Source organism: Camelus bactrianus, chromosome 6 (assembly GCF_048773025.1).
Source record: "Camelus bactrianus isolate YW-2024 breed Bactrian camel chromosome 6, ASM4877302v1, whole genome shotgun sequence".
Classification (NCBI taxonomy): Eukaryota; Metazoa; Chordata; class Mammalia; order Artiodactyla; family Camelidae; genus Camelus; species Camelus bactrianus.
In genome coordinates this window covers 74,039,230-74,064,561 of record NC_133544.1, presented here as the reverse complement: position 1 = coordinate 74,064,561, position 25,332 = coordinate 74,039,230, and the positions used below count along the sequence as shown (strand labels likewise).

The window sequence follows — 25,332 nt, the reverse complement described above, 5'->3', positions numbered from 1 at the left end:
CTGTGTGTGTGTGTGTGTGTGTGTGTGTGTGTGTCTGTCTGTCTGTCTGTCTATGTATTTCCTATTTGCAGATCCTGTTGAGGTAGCTCTAGTAATACATACAACAGTTTTGTGCTTGTATTTAGAAAATATTTATTTGAATGTCGTGGTAAGGTAGTTAAGTTTTCAATTCATTTGCGTTTTTATTTTCCTTTTAGGAAGAACTCTTACTAGTGGCTTATAAAGAATGTCACAAAGCTGTGATGAGGTGTAGTACAAGTTTCTTATCTAGTAGCAAAACAGTAGTACAACTGTGTGGTCATACTTTGGAAACTAAATCCTACAGAGTATCTGAAGATCTTGTAAGCATACATCTGCCACTCTCTCGGACTCTTGCTGGTGAGTGTTTTTTGGTTTTTGCATGTTTCTGTTAGCTTTGTTTTCTAGATATTCATATTAGAATCAGTTCTGTTGGTGTTCTATGCTCAGACATACTCAGATCAGGTAAGAGCTGTCACTGACCATCAAAGCGTTATCACCAGAACATCCTTCAAAGGATGCTTGTTTACCTGGGCCTTTCATTATCTGGGTCAACTAATGGATCCTTATAGTATATACTTAAGGACTAACTTGATAACTCATTTCCTACCCAAACTTAAGTATACTAAAATCTTGTTGCTGGTTTTTAACCTTCTTCTCTGTGTGTTTTCTGTGTCACTGTTCCTTTCACTACTAAAAGAAAAAAATCATAGCTTTTCTTTAATCATTCTTTAATATACATTTCCATGTAAATTGGCCCTATCAGTTTCATTTTTATAACAATTTTATGGAAGTATATATATATATATTTTATTGTAGTAAAATATGCATAACATAAAATTTAAACCATCTTAACCTTTTTTTAGTGTGTAGTTCAGTGATATTAAGTATATTCATGTTGTTATACAACCATCAGCACCATCCATATCTAGAATTTTTTTCATCTTCCCAAGCTGAAATTTTTGTACCCATTCAACATAACTCCTTGTTCCCTGCTCCTTACAGTTCCTGGCTTTCTACCTCTATGACTTGACTACTCTAAGTACCTCATTTAAGTGAAATCATACACATATCCTTTTATAACTGGCTTATTTCACTTAGCATGATATCCTTGGAGTTTATCCATGTTGTAGCATGTGTCAGATTTCCTCCACTTTTAAGGTTAAATAATATTCCATAGTATGTGGGTGTGTGTGTGTGTGTGTGTGTGTGTATACACACACACCACATTTTGTTTAACTATTCATTCTCCAATCGATGCTTGGGCTGCTTCCATCTTTTGGCTGTTGATGAATAATGTTGCCATTAACACAAGTGTCCAAATATCTGTTTGAGTCCTTGTTTTCAGTTCTTTGGGGTATATACCCATAAAGTGGAATTGCTGGATCATAAGGTAATTCTACTTTTTAATTTTGGGGAAAACCACCATACTGTTTTCCATAGCAGTTGCACCATTTTACATTTCCAGTAACAGTGTACAAAGATTCTAGTTTCTCCGCATCCTCATCAACACTTGCTATTTTCTGGTTTTTTTTAATAGCCATCCTGGTGAATGTGAAGTGGTATCTCCTTTTGGTTTTGATTTGCATTTCCCTAATGATTAGTGATACTGAGTATTTTTGCCTGTACTTACTGGCCATATGTATGTCTTTTTTGAAGAAATGTCTGTTCAAGTTCTTTGTCTATTTTTTAACCAGATGTTGTTGTTGTTGTTAAGTTGTTGGAGTTTTTATATATTCTGAATATTAATGGCTTATCAAATGTATGATTTACAGATATTTTCTCCCATTCTGTGGATTGCCTTTCACTCTGTTGGTAGTGTCCTTTCATACACAAAAGTTTTTAATTTTGATGTAGTCTAATTTATTTTTCCTCTGGTTTCCTGTGCTTTTGGTGTCATATCCAAGACATTATTGCCAAATCCAATGTTGTAAAGCTTTTTCCCTGTGTTATCTTCTAAGAGTTTTATAATTTAACTCCTATGTTTAGGTCTTGGATTCATTTTTAGTTAATTTTTGTATGTGGTATAATTGACGTAGTTTTATGTCACTTTTGTTTTTATAAAAAGAAATACTTAGTTTTCATTTCTTTTGATGCTTGGTTAAGAGCAGAATAAGCATTTCTTAAGCAGCAGCATAGTATTTTTATATAATATATAAGCAGACCTTGCACAATGTATGACTTTAAATATATTAGTAATACTGTTTGAAAATTAGAAATCAGAAGTTTGTATTCTAGGATATCATTCTAAATTCAATAAATATATATTTAAATCTCTTAAGTTTTCAAACTTGATAAGTTAACTAGGAAATAAATTAGCTGGGTTTATTGCTTTCTCATTTTTCTCCTTTTTTACCCTTTAGGTCTTCATGTGCGTTTAAGCAGGCTGGGTGCTGTTTCAAGACTTCATGAATTTGTGTCTTTTGTGAGTGACTCTTGTCGATTTGCTTATATCCTCTTTCTAAACATCTCTTGGTTGATGAGTGGGAAGAAAAAAAATATGTCGAAACCCACCTAAATAATTCCCAATTAGTAATTTTACTATTATATGGTAGAACATTAAAATCTGAATCATGGGGACTTGGAGTCATCTAGTTTAAGCCTTTCCATTTTACAGATGAGAAAACTGAGGAATCTGTAGTGCCATAATGTCCAAGCCCTCTGAGAAATAATGAAATTAGATCTCAATCTGTTTCAGGAGGATTTTCAAGTAGAGGTACTAGTGGAATATCCTTTGCGTTGTCTGGTATTGGTTGCCCAGGTTGTTGCTGAGATGTGGCGAAGAAATGGACTCTCTCTCATTAGCCAGGTATGGCAAGGCCTATTATTCACATTATGAATGTGTTTATTTTCTGACTGTTTTTTCTTTTTTTTTCTTTCTATTTTTTTTATTGAGTTATAGTCAGTTCACAATGTTGTGTCAATCTCCAGTGTAGAGCACAATATTTCAGTTATACTTGAACATACGTATATTCATTGTCGCATTCTTTTTCACTGTGAGCTACCACAAAATCTTGTATATATTTCCCTGTGCTATACAGTATAATCTTGTTTATCTATTCTACATATGTCTGTCAGTATCTACAAATTTCAAACTTCCAGTCTGTCTCTTCCTACCCCTCTATGCCTTGGCAACTACAAGTTTGTATTCTATGTCTATGAGTCTGTTTCTGTTTTGTATTTATGTTCATTTCTTTCTTTCTTTCTTCCTTTCTTCCTTTCTTTCTTTCTTCCTTTCTTTCTTTCTTTCTTTCTTTCTTTCTTTCTTTCTTTCTTTCTTTCTTTTCTTTTCTTTTCTTTTCTTTTCTTTTCTTTTCTTTTCTTTTCTTTTCTTTCTCTCTCTCTCTCTCTCTCTCTCTTTCTTCCTTCCTTCCTTCATTCCTTTTCTCACTTTCTCGCTTTCTCCCTGCCTACCTGCCTTCCTGCCTTTCTTTCTTTCTTTCTTTTTTTTTAGATTCCACATATGAGTGATCTCATATGGTATTTTTCTTTCTTTTTCTGGCTTACTTCACTTAGAATGACATTCTCCAGGGACATCCATGTTGCTGCAAATGGCATTATGTTGTCGTTTTTTTATGGCTAAGTTGATTATTTTTTCTTTTATACATTTACCTTGGATTTTGCTGAGTATTTTTGTTTTCTGTTCTCTTGTATAAACTCCAAAATGAAAATTCTAGTGACCATATAGACCTTGTTTCTATCCTTGTCTGTAGTGGAGAGTTGAGGTGAATAGTGGAAAAAATGAGGTGAAAGCCAGTAGTACCACGAGAAACCTTCCCAGTAACATGTCTCTTCTGAAGATTACCTTACTTGGGGACCTGTAACCTTCCCACCACCTATATTAATTCAAGGCCATTTCACAATTTTTCCTTCTGTTTTGGAGTGGTTAAGGAGAAGTTTCCTTTTTCCTAAAAGGTAGAGAAACAGGACTTATAAAGATACCACTTGAGAAAAACGGTGTTATGATTGATTGTCGAAATTGGTTCACTTTTATTGAAGTGTGCATTTTAAACTTAGGGGAAGTAAATTCTTTTGTTATGAATATTGAAAGTAATAACTAGTGTAGAGCATTTTTAACTGAATTATTTTCATGCCATATTTCCTCACTTCCTCACAAATCCCTTAAAATGATTTACAGATTTATAGCTAATTTTTTGCCACCAAGGAGTTCTTGGGGTTTCTAGTTTAGAGGAAGTTTTAAGAATAGTTTTTGTTGAGAATTGTCTTTGAAATAAAGATACTTTTAGCTTCGATTCTACCTTTTATTTTATAGGTGTTTTATTACCAAGATGTTAAGTGCAGAGAAGAAATGTATGATAAAGATATCATCATGCTTCAGGTACCTATTTAAATTAATTCTGAGATTCATCTTAACCTTCCTAGATTCCTTGTAATAAGAGAAGATATTGTAATTATTGTTAACTTTACTTAAATTTTTCTAACTGTTGAAATGAATATAGTGTCATAGAAATGGAAGGGACTACTACATCATCTTTTGCAGACTTCATAGTTTTTTCTGATAGTTCTCCTAGAGACAAAATATTTCTCCATTTAATACATGACAACTGTGGTACTTGATTTCTTTCACAGATTGGTGCATCTTTAATGGATCCCAACAAGTTCTTGTTACTGGTACTTCAAAGATACGAACTTGCTGATGCTTTTAACAAGGTTGTATCCACAAAAGACCAGGTAAGGGACAGAAACTGTTATGTGAATTAATTCCAAGGGAAATACTATTGTTAACAATTTTAATCACATTTAAGATTTTGTGTATATCTCTAAAAATCATTCACATACACACAACATGCATATATTTCTACACACATATACTCTTTTTACTCTATAAAAATTAGAATTCAGTTGGCCCTCCGTATCTATGGATGCAGAGTCCTGACTGTACTAACCATGTTATATAAGGGACTTGAACATCCTTGGATTTTGGTATCTGCAGTGGTCCTGGAACCAATCCTCTGTAGATACTGAAGGATGATTGTATACCGGTTAACAAAGAGGAGAAGAGGAAATCACATGAAACACTATCTCCTAGAAATGATCACTTTTAAAGTGCTGGTGTCTCATTTGTTTTTAAAGCAAAAATTGAGTCTTTTGTATTTTGTCATTTGCTACCTGTGCTTAATGAAATATTGTGATAGGTTTTTTCTTGTCACTGATATACAGCTACACCATCTTCTTTTTACATCGTAATTTTTTAAGGCTGTATAGTATTGCACTATATGAATTCATTATGCTTTAGGCCCCTATTTCTGAAGAGGTTTCTAGTTTTTTAGTCTCTGCACCTCAAGGTTTAAACACTTGTCTAATTACTTTGTTAAAATAAATTCTTAGAAGTGGATTTGCTGGAGAATACAAAATGCTCTTTTTTTAATACTCTGAATACACACTGTCATATTGCTCTCAGAAGACTGTCCCAATTTAAGCTCTCTCTAGCAGTATGTACACCTGTAATGGCACTAGTATTTTTAATCTTTGTTGATTGGATAGGTGAAAGATGAGGTTTAATTTTCATTTGCAGTTCTTTAGTTATCAGTGAGGTTGACACTGTTCCCATGATTATTGGCCTTTTTTCCCCTTTTTGGTTGTGAATTATTTGTTCCTGTTCTTTACCCTTTTCTTGTCCTTGTAAAAGTTCCTTATTTGGTAAGGATAATAATTCTCATTTGTTGTATTTGTTACATTTTTTGAAGTTCATAATTTGTCTCATGAACTTTGTCACATCTTCATTGTTTCAACATTTGATATCAGTTTATAAAGTAGCCTTTGACTACTTTGAATTTATGAATCACATTATTTTACTCTTCCAGATTAGAAGTCACTTGCAAAGAACCAAAGGATAGCATATAAAATGCAAAGTTAATTTTTAGTCATGTTTCATATTCAGTGAAAATGAATATTTAACTTACTGTAGTATTTAAATAACAGGTGTGTTAGGGAAGGATACTCTCACCATAACTGTTAGTTGTCTGTTTGAAGCCACTGCTTCACCAACCCAGGTAAGAAGGAAGCCAATCATAGAGGAGAAGTTAAAGACTAGAATGCCTTTGTTGATTTAAGGCTAAATGGGGAGTAGTGATAATGAAAACAATAATATTTAACAGCTATTATTGAGCTCTTGTTACATGCCAGGTATTGTTAATCTTACCAAATTTGATGTCAAAAAAGGGAAATATTCACCTCTGTTGCTGTGATCTGAAAGAAAATACTGGATTGATTGGACAATGACTCTGATCCAGAAATGTATGTTTTATGGAGGTTTTTGGTTCTTATGTAATTAATTTTTTCTTTTACAATTATATAGGATTTGATTAAACAGTATAATACCTTAATAGAAGAAATGCTTCAAGTCCTCATCTATATTGTGGGTAAGATTAAAACATGTTTTGAAATAGAAGATGGTTTACTTTTCAGAGAAAACATTTATAAGAACTATAAGTTCTTCTTCTCCCAAATACAGCTGAGAATATTAGAGATTAATGTGACTAATGTGATTGATACGTTTAGAAACTCTCTTTTTAAAAAAGCACACCTATTACCACTTCATTTTTCAATACCTGACTTGTAATTGTTTGGACTTGTTTAAAAGAGGTCTTGGGATATAGTTATCTTAGAACCATAGATGAAAAATACATTGAATGCTAGAAGTTTTATATGTATATTAAATTCCAAGGTAACATAGGTCTAAGTAAGATATATTTTCACTGGGTCATCCTATTAAATTGCTTTGTGCAAATGTTGGCCATACTTTTACTTTGTATATTCTATTTTATAGTTTCTGTTGATTTTACCAGCTAAGTAAAAGTTCTTAACTTCTCATTCTGGCTCTTGTTTCTTATGTTACTGCAGGAGACATTGCATTGTATTAATAGTTCTTAATGAGAATTCTAGCCATTAGCCGAATCAGAAAATACGGCATCATTTTGTTTTTTGTCATGGATTTAGTTTGTCTCAGCAGGAATTGGGGTAGACCTTCATTGCTGAGATATAAATCTTCCAGGCACTAACTCTTCTGGAATAACTCCAGAGTGTTACATAGGAATCTGCTGAAAAAAAATAGACAAAAATGTGTAAAAGATTTTTAAGTTGATGATATACTTTATTAAATTACAAAACTTGGAATTTTTGTGTTTGTTCTTAGGATACTTTATGAAGAATTTCTAATATTGTACTATATTTTTTGCTGTTTTATGTTTTTACTATTTATTATTCCTACTGTTATTTTGCTCCTGTTATGTTTACCCAAATTCATTGGGTATTTCCTTCTATGTGATTTGATTCTTAATTAATACTTGCTACATTCCTGAGTATAAGTTTATTACTTTTTGGAGTCAACATTTTTAAAAGGGGGGGGGTATGTGTGTGTACGTGTATGTGTGTGTGTGTGTGTGTGTGTGTGTGTGTGTATTACATAATTTGAGGTTACATATATATATATAAAACCTCAAATTATGTAATGATGAAAACATTAAGAAATAGCAAAAGAGTTGGATTAGGAATCAGAAGATCTAGCCTTGGCCTTGCTATAAATCTGTCACGAGCATGCTATTTACATTTTTAGGGTCTCAAATTCCTGATTTGTAAAATGTGAAAGTAATCTGCATGATCTCTTAGGTTCTTTCTAACACTGAGCTTATAGAGGATATTGGTTTTGGTGGGAAAAAATTGAAAATTACAAAGTGTTTTACAACTGTAAAGAGGAATAAATCTGTTGGAAGTGAATTAACTTAACAAAATGTCATTTTTTGGCTAATTTGTCAAATTCATCAAATCTCTTAGGCAAAAAATTCCTGTCATCTTAATAACCCTCTTGTGGATATCACAGGCCTTTGTACACATGTTGTAGTATTGAAAATCAGCAGTGACGTAAGGTCAAGTATTGTAAGCCTTCTTTAGGCAATGGGAATTAGATGTTGACACCAGTGAAGTTCCTGTAGTTAATTTGGCTATTTTCTCTCTCCATTTGGCAGTTTATTGAGATGAAAAAGGGAAACCTGGTCATGTACGCATTTTAGGTACATCATCCATTTCTGCTACATATTACTGTTTTGACATTTAACTTGTAAAGACATTTTAAAGTATTTTGTTTTTCAGTTTTCACTTTTTTCTTTCTTAAATAACAAGTAGAGACAAAATTGAGGAAGATCTTGAAAGAAAAGCTATTGTTCAGTGATGGCCACTGTTCATTCAATGCCATCTTCCTTGTTTTCTGGACTAGAAACACATGCTAATTTAATCGAAGGGCCTTGTTTACAATGTGTGAGTATGTGTATGTATACTTGTATATGTGTGTGTGTGTGTGTGTGTGTGTGTGTGTAACAGAGGGCTTTTTCTTCATATCTCTTTTTTTTTTCTTCCTCTTGAAGCAAATAGACTTTTACTGTTCAGATTTAAGAACATCTTCAAATAATTTTTGGGTGCTCTCTCAGAGATTTAATTTAATATAGTGTTCTTGAAGGAAAGAGTTTAAATGGAAAGCAATTAATTGTTTTCTTTTTTCTTTTCATTGTTTGCATTAGGAGAGCGTTATGTACCTGGAGTAGGAAATGTGACCAAAGAAGAGGTCACAATGAGAGAAATTACTCACTTGCTTTGTATTGAACCCATGCCACACAGTGCCATTGCCAAAAATTTACCTGAGAATGTAAGTCCAGTTTTGTTTTTCACTCCATTTTACCTCAAGATGGGATAGTTTTTTCTTTTTCTTTAATTGGAGGCTACTTCAGAGTTTTAGGAAATTTTCAGATATAAAACTATCACTATTAATTTGTTAGTGGCATAAACTATAATTCTGGGCTTTTGGTCATTAGGAAACATTTTGGCTATTTGGAAAACATATTAGAGTGAGAAACTCTGATTTTTTACTTACTTTAAAATAAGATTTCTCCAAAGGAAAAGGGGGCCTCCTGAAATACTAGGACGGTTTGGGGATGTGTTAGCCAGAGTCTTCTGAGAAGCAGATGTCAAGACAAAACATTGAAGATTTTGTTAGTAACAGTGACTAGGAGAGAAGTGGTGAGGAAGCTGGGTAGGGGAGTCAGACTGTGATGCAAGACTTACTGCAGGTGAAGGAAAGAGGGAAGACTAGACTGCTAGGTAGTCTAATCAAGGTTGGATGCCTTCCTGTGTCTCCCAGAGTGAGCCTGCATTAGTATCTCTGTTCCTTTTAAGTGGAGGTCTGCAGGGTGCATTCTCATGGCTGCCACAGGTGATATTTTTGTTTTTGTATATACTGATATTGAAGTGATAATCCTAAAGATTATGGGTCATACTTTTTACCCTGAGATTTAATTAAGAATTTGAACAGTGATTTTTAAAAGAGGTTAGACTTACCTGTTCTACAGAGGCTTTCCAGAGAAGTAAAATAGAGGTAACCTTTGACTGTTGGTTATTTTTCTTCCAAAATACCTGTTTCTTTTTCTAGTTTCATTGTTAGCTGGTTCTTAACCTTTAATCCTTTAAGTGTATCACCTTTATAATCTCTGCACATTCATTTACCAATTTTATAATTATTAATACATTTTTAAATCAATTTACTTAAATTTTTCCTTCATATCTTTCTAAGCAGTAATACAATGAAATAGTAGATTTGACATTCTAGATTATTTTCTTCTTAATGCATGTTAAATAAGAGACTAACTAATATTCAAGAATTTAAAAATACGTAACTTGGTGCCACCTAAAATAATTTCACAATAGTGATGAACATACCATGCTTCACCAAAAAAGAAAATGTGTTAGTGCATACCCTCACTTTTCATTGCTTATCTCAAGTACATTTTTTTTTAAAAGAATGCTAAATTTCTTAATTTTAGCAAGACTTTAGGAATCTATGAACTCACTGTAGTATCTTGACTGGATCCTTATGCTGATTTTAAATAACTACGTTAAAAAAAAAATTCCTTGTTCAAGGAAAAGTTCAGGCAAATCAGAAAAAAAAATTATTACAGTTGTAGAAGCCAGAATACATTTGGACATCTGCATACATGTTTTGCTGTAGATCCCATTTGTTTGTTCCCTTGGTTTTAGGAATTAATACAACATGGACATGTGCTTAAATGATATGGGTGATGAACATAGAACATGAAGAAAGCTCTTTTTCTTTGAATTATTAATTGGTTATATTTGTATACATGCATGAGGAAAAATTTAGATTAAATTTCTTCCTTAAGTAGTTTGTATATAGACCTCTGTTGAGAAAGTGGTCCCTCAAAACAAAGCCAATTGGTTCTAGAACTAATTTTTTAATATTGGAAGTTGATCTTTTTTTAAAATTAGGTTTATTTACTTATCTTTTTTTAACTTTTTTTTATTGAGTTATAGTCATTTTACAATGTGTCAAATTCCAGCGTAGAGCACAATTTTTCAGTTATACATGAACATACATATATTCATTGTCTCATTTCTTTTTTCTCTGAGCTACCACAAGATCTTGTATATATTGATTTTTTTTTATTGTTTACTAAACACTTCAAGAATGCTGTTAAAGTATATTTCATAGACTCACAGACATAGAAAACAAACTGTGGTTACCAGGAGAGGTGGAGGAGGGTATATAGTGGGGATTTGGGATTGATGAATACACGTTACTATATGTGAAGTGGATAAACAGTAAGGACCTACTGTATAGTACAGGGAAGTATACTCAATTTCTTGTAATGAGCCGTAATGGAAAAGAAGCTGAATATATATATGTATGTATGTATATGTATAACTGAATCGCTTTGCTGTACACCTGAAACTAACGTTGTACATCGACCATACTTCAATAAAAAATAAGAATTAAAACAAAAGTGTATTTCAGTTCACAGTAAGAGAAGATAGAGTCATTACATGAAGGTAAAAATGACAAAAATATTGTTTCAACAGGAAAATAATGAAACTGGCTTAGAGAATGTCATAAACAAAGTGGCCACATTTAAGTAAGTACTTCATATTTATGCTTATTCTGAGAGGTAGAACTATCTTTGTTCTTGTACTTTGGATACTTTGTAGAAGCTCTGAAGTTCTTGCCTGAACTCCCAAGAACAAGGATGGAGTACAGACACAGAAAAGGTGAGAATAGGGAGCACACAGTAGGCACTTAGTACATGTATGTTGAAGAAATGAATATTTTGGGGAGGTGAATGAAAGATACCCATTTGTGATATTAGGCAACTTAAGTAAACAAAGAAATCTTTCTGGTAGTCTCTTTCCCATCAATTCCAAGCCATGACTTCATTTATTCTATTAAATTTTTATATACTAATTTTAGAATTTTCTGTACTAGAATTAAAACGTTGTTTTATAATCCTTTGATTCTTTGAGATATGTAAAATGAAAATAAGATTTTAAGCGGATTCTTGAAATTTAAAAAATAAATAGTGAATTTCTTCTTGTTGTAATACTGTATTTACAGATAAATTGCTAGTTTCAAATAACTTTAAAAATAGGAATGCTCTACTAATGTTCAGTGAAATATTTCACTTACTTCACTAGAGACCAAAAGCTGTTTAATGTGCAGAACAAATATGGTGGACTCCTTTTGGCCTCATTGCTTTTTCCGTATAGTTCAAAATAGAGGATTCTCCACCATATTTTCATTTACAGTTTGCTAAGTTCATGATATCTTACCACCATTTTAGATTTGGCTTTAGACAATACAAGCTTTAGTTGAACAGACAGTCTTAGGCTTCAGAGGCAAAAAAGGAAACCTTACAGATTTAAGTATGTGGATCTGAGATCAGATTGACATAGTATAAAATAAACTTTTTCAGATTTGTTTGAATTTCATAATTATGAAACACAACAGCTGTTATCAGAACTTTAAGCTTACAGTGTAGATTTTTAGCTTTACTCTTGAAATATGTCTTTTTCAGGTTAAGCAAACTGAATGAGATATGATTGTTTTCTTCCTCTGAATTTTGACTTTTAGATTAATTTTTAAGTTCTTATTTTGTCTGTATTCTATACTTCAAGAGCGCTGCAGTACATCTCAGTATTTTCTGTCTTTTTAGGAAACCAGGTGTATCAGGCCATGGAGTTTATGAACTGAAAGATGAATCATTGAAAGACTTCAATATGTACTTTTATCATTACTCTAAAACACAGCATAGCAAGGTATGAAGTTACTCTCTTCAGTAAATAAACCTCAAATGCTTTATGCTTTTTAACTCCACAGAAAATTCCCTGGTTCTTCTGTAGTTTCATATTGGTTCTCACTAATAGAGGCTGTTATCTTACCCAAGAAATTAAAATTGAATCAATAGTATTATCTAGTATGTAGGCATTATTCAAATTTTCCTGATTATACCAAAAATATTCTTTATAGCTATCTTAGGAGGTAGGAGGATTCAAGCAAGGATCATGCACTTCATTTGGGTCATATTTCTATGATCTCCTTTAACTTTTTATTGTTTTTTGGGGGGGATGGGTAATTAGGTTTACTTATGTATTTTAATGGAGGTACTGGGGATAGAACCCAGGACCTTGTGCATGCTAGGCACACGCTCTACCACTGAGCTATATCCCTCCCCCCTGTAATCTCCTTTAATTTAAAATAATCTTTTTGCCTTTTTTTGTCTTTCATAACATTGATATTTCTGTTAAGTACAGGCTGGTTGTCTTTTAGAATATTCTAGATTCTGGATATGTCTGATTGTATTTTCATGATTAGATTCCAGTTAAACATTTTGGGACAAGAATACTACATAGGTGGTGTGTTGCATCGCATGACTGGGCATATAATGTCCGTTTGTCCCATTAAGGGTGATGTTAGGTCTGATCACTTAGTTCAGGTTGTGCCTGACTTTGTCCTTATAAAATGAATAATTTCTATTCATAGTACAATGCCCTGTGTACTGGACACTAGGTAAATATTGTTGGTTGAAAGAGTAGGGACTGAATTATGATGAGGGATATTACCCATCTGTTTTGCAGTGGCCTTCCCTAGGACTGCCATTTTGTTTCTGGGATAAGGTAGCATTTGAATACATATTTCAGTATATAAAGTATTTCCTACCTGCTTCAAAGTACTCCATGTGTTTCATGCTTGTCAAGCAGTATATTGAAAGGTAGACTTTTTTTCTTAATAGGCTGAACATATGCAGAAGAAAAGGAGAAAACAGGAAAACAAAGATGAAGGTAAAAAGTGAGATTATGAATTGACTCATTTTGACTATATTCTGTGGTTTCATATCAGCAAAGCATATAGTGTTTGTGTTTTTTGATAGTGAGCAACTAATGGAAGTGCAGAGAACCGATTGTTTCTTGTTCACATATTAAGATACAGCTTACATCAGTGGTGATAGAATTTTAAATTTATAACAAGTGGAGTTTTGGGTTACTTACATAGTGACTTACATTTTCCTTGACATTGATGTTTTAGTGCTTTAAAGGTAACAAAAAATCATGTGCTGTTTTGCATGTAATGTATGATTCTGACATTTGCAATTTAACTTAGAGGATAACCCAAATAAAAATGTACTTGTTTGTTTCTTTTGACATTGATCTCCCACCTACTTTAGCATTACCACCACCACCACCTCCTGAATTCTGCCCTGCTTTCAGCAGAGTGGTTAACCTTCTCAATTGCGATATCATGATGTACATTCTCAGGACCATATTTGAGCGGGCAGTAGATACAGATTCTAACTTGTGGACTGAAGGGATGCTCCAGATGGTATGTATACCTGAAATATTTTCTCTACTTCAAATATTTTCTCTAATAGAGTTCTTGGGAGTTTGGGGAAGATCCTTGGTCTAACTTTCTGACTTCAGTCACAACCACAACTAGAACACCTGAGAATTAAGGGTTATTAAAAATAGCTTGCATGTGGCATAGATTTCCTTAGTGACACATTCTTAAATTTTTAGGATCCTTACTCTTGCGAACTATTTATATTTTAAAAGGAGGAGGGGAAGGCTGTTTCTGCTAATAATAAATTGGCATGTCAATATTTTATCTTAATTTTTTATGTTTTTTATTTCACTTGTATTATGAGGAGACAGTATAATAAAGATTTGAAGACTGACAGATCTAGGCTTGAATCTTGGGTTACTCCACTTCCCATTTAAGGAGCAAAGAATAATTTCCCCATTGCTAAAATGAATATAAATATAATTATTTCATACAGTTGTTGTAAGAATTAGCTCATTAGGTGGAAGCAGCTATTTTTTCCTTTATAACTTATAAGTTACTTTATAATGTCACCTTTGGTAGCTGTAATCGGATACTTATTTAGCACCTGCCTAACTAAATTTCCTTCGATGTTATTGATCTAGAGGCTCTAAATAGTGTCATACTGTATGTGTATCTCAGTTTGTTTTATCAGTGGTAAATACATGCAGTAAAAAATTTCAATCCATAGAGATGTATTTGAAGTCAGAAGTTAAAATTTCTCTCCCCATCTCCCAGTACCCTACCTAAAGATTTGTTATCTTCTGGAAGTCATTCCGCATTGGGGCATATAGGCCTACCTCATTCTTGATAGCTGCATATTTCATTATAAGGACATCAGTAATGCATTTAGCCAATCTCCTATTAATAGACATTTAGGTTGTTTTTAGGTCTTTGTATAACAAAGAACACTAAAATGAACCTCGTACAAATATCTTTGCACACATAAGTGAGTGAATCTGTCCTACTAATTCCCAGCACTAGGTCTGTACCTTTATATTTTTTGATAGCTATTGTCTAATTGGCCTTCAAAAATATTACACTGATTTACTTTCCCATCACTAGTGTGGTGAATATTGCCTGCTTCCCAACACCTCTGCCAGCTCTGTATTTTAATAAACTCTTAAAATTTTTTGCCATTTTTATAAAGGTGAAAAATAGGATGATCTTGTTTCGGCTCACATTTTTAAAATTTCAAGTGAGGCTGAACATTTTTCATATGTGTATATATAATTTCTTTTTCTGTGAATTGCTTGTTTATAACCTTTGCACATTTTTTTAGCCGTCAGATTGCTTATTTTTATACCTTCATTTAAAATATATTTACCTGAAGAAGCACAGCTTTAAAGATTTTTTTCCTGTTTATCTCTTTCAGGCATTTCATATTATAGCATTGGGCTTACTAGAAGAAAAGCAACAGCTTCAAAAATCTCCTGAAGAAGAAGTGACATTTGACTTTTACCATAAGGCTTCAAGTATGTTTTAGTATCATTTTTCAACACAATTTCAGCTAATTGCCAATTTGTAATGGGAAGTTTAGCTCTGATAGTTTTAATCTGTCAGTCCTTAAAACAGAAAACTCTGAAATTGTTTTAAGTCTTTTCCTGGCATCTTTGGTTTTTAACATTTTCAATAATACAAGTATTTTTAATCCCCTACTACAATTCTTTTCCTGTATGACCCCACCCCTTTTGCGGTGGGGTTGGGGGGAGGCAAATACACTGATGGTTTCTTACTTTCATTCCTTGTCTCAGTATCATCAAATATTTGCTGCTATATTAACCATAATAGTCACACTACCCATCTACAGAAGATGTTATATTCCTGAATTTAAAGTGATTATAGAAGTGCACTGTTTTCAACCTGGAAGAGGATAGGTTTAGATTAGATTTTTATTAAATGCTATGTGATTAAGACAGTTTTTTCAAAGCACATTCTTGGAACATTGATTATAATACCAACAGGAGAAAAGCATCTCATTTTCTATTTAAACACTATTTTTTAAATCTTTGAATACATCATAAATCTATTCAGTTTTTGGATATGACAACTCCCACCTCCATATTTTTGGGAGCTTTGGTTCTCAGAAAGTACTTTTACTAGACAATGACCCAAGTAGAGGAAAGGCAAGAGACAGATCATTAAGGATAGCTTTCACTTAGCAGCCCCAATAGAAAATGTACGAGAGAGATCTAAAGTAATTCAGGTTTTTCAAGTTGTGTAATTTAGTACTTAGTACTTCATGTAATTGAAGATTGTTCTATTGAAAAATTAGTGTAGTTAAAGAATAGATTGTAAATTTTGGTAATCAATATGAATAACATTAACTGTAAATTATAATTTATATGTAACTATGAAGATAATATGTTTATAATTTGTGATTTTTGTGTTTTAAAAAGGACTGGGAAGTTCGGCCATGAATGCTCAGAATATACAAATGCTTTTGGAAAAACTCAAGGGAATTCCCCAGTTAGAAGGCCAGAAGGACATGATTACATGGATACTCCAGGTAAACCTGAAAAATAAACTGATCATATCTTGGTTTAAATATTAAGAATCCTCTGCTGCCTCTAACAATTAAACCACTATATTCTCAAATGGTAAAATCATTTGCCAGTGATTTTTCATGGTCATTCATAATTTTTCATGCTAGTAAGTCTATACTTTCCCTATGTTGTAGTAGAGGGCTCTTTTTTAAAAATTAAGATTTATTCATTTATTTTATTATTCAGTAGACATGTACTGAATACATGCTATGTGCTATGCTCACTCCTAGACTCTGAATAAGACAGATAAGGTGCTTGCTATCATGGAGCATACATTGAGGTATAGACGATAAACAAGAAAACACCGGCATAATTCAGTAGATGAGTAGAGGGTAACTTTAGGTGGGTAATCAGAAAAGGCCTCTTTTCGGTGGTGACATTGGAAGTGAATGACATGGAGCCAGTCTTACAAGAATCTGGAAAAGTTCTCCAGAACAAGGGAACAGCAATGCAAAAGTTCTAAGGTGGCCAGAAAGAAGGCCATTGTGACTGGAACATAATGGGAGAGGGAGAGAAAGGTAGACAGCAAGGTCAGAGGGGGCAGCCAGGGGCCAGATTGTATAGGACCTTACAACTCAGGGTAAAGTGGTGGATTTTATTTTTTGAGGACAGAGGGAAACCACTGGAGAATTTTAAATAACATAATCTGATCTACAGTTTTACAAGATCACTCTAACTCCTGTGGGGTAAATGGATTATAAAGACAAGAGTCGAAACAGGGAAACCATTAGAACATCATTGCGGTAAATAATCCTGGTGAGAAATGAGCATGACCTGGTCTAGGCTGCAGATGGCAAGAAGCTAGACTGAATCAGGTATAATGTGGTAGTAGAAATTATAGAACTGGCTGATAGATTTGATGGAAGAGATGAGAAAAATCAAGGAGTCAGTGATGACTCCTGGATTTGGAGCTTGAGCTATTGGGTGGATGGCAGTGCCTTTGGGAAGGAGTGAATAAGGTGTAGGGTGAGAAGTGAAGAATGTTACTTTAATGGAAAACTCTCCAAATGGACACAGGAAACCAGAGTTACAGAGCTTTCTTCTACTGTATTTATTAAAATATTTTTATGTTATCAGCCAGATATTGTTTTAATAATTAGAATATGGAGTGGTTTATTTTTCCACATTCCTATTAATTGGAAGTCTTTGTACTTCAATCCCTTTTATTAGAGAATCCTTTTATTAGAGTCCTTAATCAGAGATACTCCTTTAACAAGCATAATGTAGTAGATATGTAACTATAGAAAATGGTGGTATGAAGATTTCTTTTGAAGTAGATTTTATTTAGTATTTGTGTTAAACTTACCAGTATAATCACTTAAAAATATAAAAGAGAAACAAAAGAAGTAGAGAACTGTTCTGTAGATTTCACTTATATGAGGAATATTAAATTAATTTAATTAAATAAATGAATAAGTCAAACCAAACAAAAACAAACACATAGATACAGTGAGCAGAATAGTGTTTACCAGAGGGATGGGAGTAGCAGGAGAGTGAAATGGGTAAAGAAGGTCAACTGTATGGCAACGGCCGGAAGATAAGCTTTTGGTTGTGAGCATGGTGTAGTGTAACAGATGTAGAAATATAATGTTATAAATATGAAACTCACAGAATGTTATAAAGCAATGATATTTCTGTTAAAAAAAAAAAAGAGTAAACTGAACTGTCATTTAGTCTAACATTTATATCCTTTGGACATGGTGGTGTAAATTGGAGATCTATTCCTGAAAGTTCATTTTCTATTAGAATACCAAAGTTCATTGTCAAAATATATAAAAAGCACAAATATCTGTTCTTAAACCCAGTAGGTATTTTACCCAAATGGACAATATATAGATGTGTTGTAAGTTACTTGTGGATGTTTTTCCACATGAGACTGAAGCTTTTTTAAAATAGAAGTATGTTTTATGGATGTACTGTCCTATTGTTGAAACCTTGATATTTGTTAAAGAGAATGCAATAGCTCCCACGACATTGCGTGCAGAGGTGCAGCCGTCTCCTGCTTGGCATCCTGGCTGCTCTCAGATTCCTCATGAAGCCCAAGATTGTCAAAAAGAGGACCAAGAAGTTTATCCCACACCAGTCAGGCAGTAGGTCAAAATTAAGTGTAACTGGCTGAAACTCAGAGGCATTGACAGTAGGGTGCTCAGAAGATTCAGGGGCCAGATCTTGATAGGAGCAGCAGGAAAATAGAGCACACGCTGCCCACTGGCTTCTGGAAGTTCCTGGTCCATAATGTCAAGGAGCTTGAAGTGCTGCTGATGTGTCACAAATCTTACTGCACTGAGACTGCTTGCAACATCTCCTCTCAGATGTTCTGCAAAGCCATTGTGGAAAGAGCAGCCCAGCTTGCCACTAGAGCCCTCAATCCCAGTGACAGCCTGTGCAGTGAAGAAAATGAGCACACAGCTCATGTGCACATTGTATTTGTGTTAATAAAACCATAAAACTTAGGCCAAAAAAAAAGAGTGGGACAGACCTGTATAAGCTGTTGTGGAAACATCTCTAAAGATAAATAATTAAGTGAAAAAGAAAACAATGTGTACAGTAGGATTACTTTTTATGAGAATATAGGTAAATATAAAGAAATATTTACTAAATATCTTTAATTTAGTTGATTTTAGGGAAAGAGAAGGTTCAGTTTCCCTATTGTGTCTTTGTCTCTATATGTCATTGCACTAAAAATGTTATTTGAAAACAAAATTTTTCCCCTGGCAAAAGCAGAGTTATGCTTACACCTGCAAACTGATTCGGCTGCTTTTCCTATTTGCAGCCTTCTCCTTGGCTGGATTGCTAATCGACTAGGGGAGGTGTTTGTCACAGTCAGGAGTTATTTTATATATATATGTAAAATTAAGCCATTTTATATACATGTAAAATCGCTTAAGTTTAAGTCAGGAACATTTAGAGACATGACAGATTAGTGAATTTTTCTCTTCCTGATCAATCTAACCAAATCTTTTAACATTTTATCTGTTTTCCACAGATGTTTGACACAGTGAAGCGATTAAGAGAAAAATCTTGTTTACTTGTAGCAACTACATCAGGCTCAGAATCTATTAAGAATGATGAGGTAATAATATTATAATAATGGTGACGTTCATCTCTGTCTTTGAGCTTTACTGGTATAAGGGAGCTGTTTCTTTTTGTTAGAAGGAACCTGTTTATTGTAAGGTATGTAGGATATCCGTCTTCTTTTGTTCATTGTGTTTCTGTACTGCAGGGATTAGTGGTATTTGACACATAGTTATCTAATATAATATATGTATTTTACAAAAGCAGAGACAACTGATGTACGATGGAGCTCTATTGGAAATACCGTATTTTATTAACTTTTAAATGTCTTAATATCTGAAATTGGGATATGTCTGACAATCCATGGCAGCTTATTATTTAATCAGCAGCATTCTTAGTGGAACATAAGGTAATGGTGCATCTTAGATTCAGTGAAACACCATAATATTTAGGTTATGAATTTCTATAATATAACAAATCAGATTTTGATGAATCTAAAAATTATTAGAATATTACTACTTGTGGTTATTAGCTATCTTTCCTAAAAGAAAAACACCAGACTTAAGTTAAACAAAAACCAACACCTCTCAGTAATGTTGTCAGAGTTCTCATTTTTAGTAATGCATCTAAGAGTAGCTGTTAGACATTATCAAGTTGGTTTTAAATTGATTAAATATCAGTGGTTAAATGATTAACAAATGATTTTAAAATTTTGTTTTGTTTGCTTTTGTTTCTTAAATGTGCCCGCATTGAATGTAAAAGGCAGTTTATTAGATATTTAAGGTACTTGGCCTTTTAAGTTAAATTATTGAAGTAACCGAAGGAGCAATTAGTTGTATGATGTATTGGAGCCTCTATGTTAATTTTGAGGCATCAGATTGAATCTAGGCTTACTCAAGAAAATTTTGCCTGACTGAATAGTATATATAAATTTTAACAATGGATTTTACCTAATTTTTGTGATTTCTTAATACACAGATTAGTCATGATAAAGAAAAAGCAGAACGAAAAAGAAAAGCTGAAGCTGCTAGGCTGCATCGCCAGAAGATCATGGCTCAGATGTCTGCCTTACAGAAAAACTTTATTGAAACTCACAAACTGATGTATGACAGTACGTCAGAAATGTCTGGGAAAGAAGACTCCATTATGGAGGAAGAGAGGTAAAACAAAGCAAAACTAAAAATTACCAACTCAGTTTCTTGGAGGAAAAATTACATATTCACTTTAAATAATATTTTTTTCAAAATATATTTTAAAGTAAGAGAAATTACACTATTTCTAAGCTAGGAAGGGCACAATGAAGCCTCTAAGGTACTTATTGAATATAATTTTATGTTGCTAAATCATTCAAGTGTGCAATTAAGTTGTCTTGAACTTTTATGCACAAAAGACATGAAGATGGAAACAGCAAAAATAAAAACCAGCTCCTGTTATCTTGTATGTGTGGGCTTTTTTAGGTACACATTTATATCTTAGTTCATATATTCCACAACATTTTTATGAGTTCTGATAAAAATGACTGCTCTTATTACAGATTAAAATAAAAAAACCTTCACCTGAAAAAGGTGGTCTATATTAGTTTTCTTTTTTTCTTAAAGAGAAAGAAGGCAGTGCCTGTAGTTATAGTCATGAATAACACATTGGAATGGAAATTAGTAAATCTGGTTTTCTGAGTCCTGGCTGTGTGACTTTGGTATGCTTTTGGGGATATTTGGTAACTTTCTGAGAGCAGTGTTTTGTGGGCTGTTACATAGATACAGTGAGGAAAGGGAGGAGGCAAAATAATGATACTTTGAAAAGCATTCCAATTTAAAATATTGAAAATACCTCCTATGCTTATTTTTTAAAAACAAGCTTTCACTGCTCTTTAAAACAGTGTTACAGATAACTTTTAGAAAATTATGTTTTGCAATAACAATAGAAACATTATACTCTATATGTCTGTAATCTTGAAACTGAGTATGCTAACAAAGGACCACAAAGAATATAGACTATATATTTTAAAAATTTAAAAAAATGTAAAGGTAAGCTATCCTTCTAGTAATAAAACTAGAAACTAATGCAAAACTTTAAATAACAAGCAGAAGTCTCAAACCTCTCGATATTACATATTAACAACATACTATTTACAAAGTAATGAAAAAGACTAGTGTATGTTTATTCAAACAAGAAAATGTAAGCAGAAATGTACTCTAATTAATGGCCCTAATGCTTTCATAATTTTTTTGAAAATAACATAAAAAACTTTATTTATGTTTTCAGTATAGAGCAATTTTCATAGTTTATTTTTATTGCCTGATTGCACACATGAAATTATGTATATGTTCTCATTGAGAGCAATTTAGATAACACAGTAAGTACCTTTGACCATCATTTACATTCCGGATCTTTCTCCGCAGATAACCATTGCTATAAATAATTACTGTTCTAGACCTCTTTCTGTGCATTTATAAATGTGTACATAAAAAATAATGAGTTTTGTTTTGTATATTTCAGTAGCTTTTTAAAATTTTACCATACCTTTTGTTCTCTGGCTTGCTTCCTCGATGTCTTTTAAATTTTTTCATGTCAGGATAGATAGATCTGTAGTGTAGATCTATATCATTCTTAATGACCGCTGCATAGTGTTCTACAATTTAGATATCAATATTTTATTTATCAGATTTTAGACATTTAAGTTGTTCTCCCCTTATTTCCTAATTTTCCCTTATGACAATGTGTCAGAACATTTTTGTATGTGTCTCCTTGTGTAATTACACAAGTACTTCTCAAGGGTGGAATCTAGTAAGTGAGAGGGCTAGGTCATAATTACTTGAAATTTTAATAGCTACTGCCACATTGCCCTCAAGAGTAGTTTTACTAAATTTTTTACTCCCAGCAGTGTATGAGAGTGCTTATTTCCTTCGTTCTCACCAATACTTAAAATTATCAGTACTTGGAAATATTTTATATAATCAAAATTGTAACTTCCTGCCAGTCTAAATTTCCCTGATTAGTTGGTACTAGGTTGAGCATCTTTTCTTACAGTTGTTCATTAGCCTGTTACATTTGTCTTCTGAGAATGGCCTGTTACTATCTTTTGCCTGTCTCTGTTGGATGCTTTGCCCTTGTCTTACTGATTTGTTGAAGTCCTTTAAAATTCTGGATATTAAACTTGGTTGCATGTTTCCCATACTTTGTTCCTGTTTAACATTAATTATAACGTTTTAGCCAGAGCTAAGTTTCAGTGTTGATAAAGACAGATTTATCGCTCTTTTAGAGTTTTAACTTTTTGTATCTTGTTTAAGAAGGCTTTTCCTATCTCAAAGTCACAAATGTATTTGCTTACATTTTTCAGAAACAAAATTTTAATTACACAGTTATGTCAACATATTTCCCTTTTAAAAATCAAATGTTAGAGGTAAAGCTCCTTTTGAGTACTGGCCCAAGTCCTGGACCCATTTCTTCCTCCTTCAGGGATACTCTGGTTATAAGCTTTATGTATGTCTTACCAGAATTTTTACTGCGCTATTACATGCAAATATATGCAACCATAGAAATTATATAGTGTCATTCTGCCTTTTGTTTTATTTGCATAGATGTTATTATGTATGTATCATTCTGCTACTTCCCATTTTCAGTTAACAATATGTCTTGGAAATCTGTATACATATATTCTTACATTTAACAAGCTCAGTGTTTCTCATTCTTGGCATTTGGGCATCAGTTCTTTTTCATGCTTCATGAGTTGCAGGACATTTAGTATCTCTGTCCCCTTATTCACGAAGGTCCAGTAGTGTCCCCTAGTCTTCATGACAACCAAAAAAGTAAACTTCACCTACTTTATTTGTTGCTAGATGCCTCCTAGGAGGTGGTACCATACCTAGCTGAGACCCACTTTTTAAAAACTGCATAGAATTCTGTATCATGTGATTTCTCTTATATTGTTGATGAACATTTAAGTTATTTCTAGTTTATTGAATGATCTATGATATATCAGGGAGCTTCTTGCACAGAGAGAGAGGCAATATTGCACAACGTGGCTTGCGAAGTCAGATCACCTGGGTTAAATCCTGACCCTGCTCCTTCCTAGTGATGAGTCATTAGATGAGTCTCTTAACCATCTCTAGGCCTCAGTTTCTTCATCTGAAAAATGGAGGTAATAATAGTATCTACCTTAAAGGATTGTTGGAAGGATTAAGTGAAGTACCATAATTTAAAGTATTTGAAACTGTGCCTCGCATTGTAATTAGTGCTTTATAAGTATTTGCTATTATTTATTATATTATTATTGCACACATTGAGTACATCTTAAGAATTGTTAAATCATTAAGATGCACATTTTTAATTTTAATAGCTACCAAAATAGAATCTTAAATACCTAAAAGGAACCTGTCCAGTGGACATCTGCTACGGCAGGGCTCAGCAGATTTCAGCCCATGGGCCAAATCCTGCCTACCACCTGTTTTCATGTGCTTTGTGAGCCAAGAATAGTTTTTACATTTTTAAATGGTTGGGAAAAAACTGAAAGGAATATTTTGTGACCTAAAAGGAATATATGAATTTCAAATGTCAGTATCCATAAATAAAGTTTTATTGGAACACACACATGAAGAGAAATTTAAATGGCCCAGTAAGAGGGAATGGATAAAACTATATGACACATATAGTGAGAATACTGTACAGCGATTTAAAAAATAATGTTTCTGAAGAAATTTTAATGCCACAAGAAAACAGCTAAGATACAAGTGAATAAAAAGCAGGATGCAAATCTGTATATGTAATGTGATCTTAATTATGTTAAAAAAATGTTATCAATAGAAAGCACACTGGAAGGAAATATACAAGGGGTTATCTCTAGGTTGTGAGAGTATAATGTTTTTTATTTTCTTCTTTATACTTTTCTAGACTTTCCAACATTTCTTAATAGACATGTATTACTTTTAATAATCAGAAAAAAACAAATAACCCAGCTTTTTAGTACAATAAATTAAATATAATTATAACTTACATTCTGCTTTGTGATCTGCATTTTTTTGCAGTTAGCAACACAAAATATATTTTCTAGTAAGCAAATTAACTGATAAAAGCAAGAAAATTTAGAGGGAAGATTTTAAGCTAATATTGCTAAATATCAATTTTATTTTATTATTTTTATTCTCAAAGTTCTTGCCCTACAGTTACTTAAAAATCTACCAAAATATAAAGACAAGTGACCAAAACATGTGTCCTCATTTCTGGTCGTTTCTCTTGGTAGCACCCCAGCAGTCAGTGACTACTCTAAAATTGCTTTGGGTCCTAAACGGGGTCCGTCTGTTACTGAAAAGGAGGTGCTGACATGCATCCTCTGCCAAGAAGAACAAGAGGTGAAAATAGAAAATAATGCCATGGTATTATCGGCCTGTGTCCAGAAATCCACCGCCTTAACCCAGCACAGGGGGAAGCCCATAGAACTCTCAGGGGGTATGTATCGTTTAATGAATATCTTTTTGAGCATTTCTTTTCATACTTATGTAATTAGAAAAAATACTATCTTAAAGAAGTTTGGGAGTGAGATTGTATTTTTAGCCTTATTTGGTCAGATCACAATTTACCAATTTGTATAATGAACTCTGTTTTTATATGCCATGTTGGCTTCTTTGTTCTATTTTTTAAAATTTTTGTTAACACATGGCCACATTGCTCATCCTCTCTGTCCGTCGGTCTGTCTATCTATCTATCTATCTTTCTATCTATTTCCATTTCTCTTTGCTGAACCATTTGAAAGTAAGGTACAGGTATCATGACATTTCATCCCTAACATCTATATTCGAAAACTACGGATAATCTATTACATATCTATCATACGATTATAACATTTAAGAAAATTAATAATAATTCAGGAATATCACCTAGTATAAAATCCATATTTGAATTTTCCCAACTGCCCTCAAAATGTCTTTTTTTTAGTTAAAACTTTTTTTTTTCATTTTGGATCCAGACATGTTTCATACGTTGCTACTGTTATATTTGTTTTAATCTAGAACAGTCTATTATCTTTTTCATGATAATAACTTTTTTGGAGAACGCAGACCAGTTGTCCTGTACAGTGTCTTACATTGC

General features: G+C 33.0%; 1 protein-coding gene across 2 annotated transcripts in view; it reads left to right on the top strand.

Moving 5' to 3' along the window:
• Window positions 1-25,332, top strand: part of UBR1 (ubiquitin protein ligase E3 component n-recognin 1) — a 134,192-nt gene that overhangs the window by 66,549 nt on the left and 42,311 nt on the right. For both annotated transcript variants that reach the window (XM_074365981.1, XM_074365980.1), the window contains 16 exons: window positions 198-378; window positions 2,382-2,443; window positions 2,717-2,827; window positions 4,292-4,357; window positions 4,609-4,710; window positions 6,338-6,401; window positions 8,553-8,677; window positions 10,903-10,955; window positions 12,030-12,132; window positions 13,107-13,155; window positions 13,539-13,693; window positions 15,066-15,165; window positions 16,090-16,199; window positions 19,223-19,309; window positions 20,230-20,411; window positions 24,488-24,693. In XM_074365981.1, coding sequence (XP_074222082.1) covers window positions 198-378; window positions 2,382-2,443; window positions 2,717-2,827; window positions 4,292-4,357; window positions 4,609-4,710; window positions 6,338-6,401; window positions 8,553-8,677; window positions 10,903-10,955; window positions 12,030-12,132; window positions 13,107-13,155; window positions 13,539-13,693; window positions 15,066-15,165; window positions 16,090-16,199; window positions 19,223-19,309; window positions 20,230-20,411; window positions 24,488-24,693 — 1,756 coding nt within the window. The remainder of the gene's footprint in view (window positions 1-197; window positions 379-2,381; window positions 2,444-2,716; window positions 2,828-4,291; window positions 4,358-4,608; window positions 4,711-6,337; window positions 6,402-8,552; window positions 8,678-10,902; window positions 10,956-12,029; window positions 12,133-13,106; window positions 13,156-13,538; window positions 13,694-15,065; window positions 15,166-16,089; window positions 16,200-19,222; window positions 19,310-20,229; window positions 20,412-24,487; window positions 24,694-25,332) is intronic.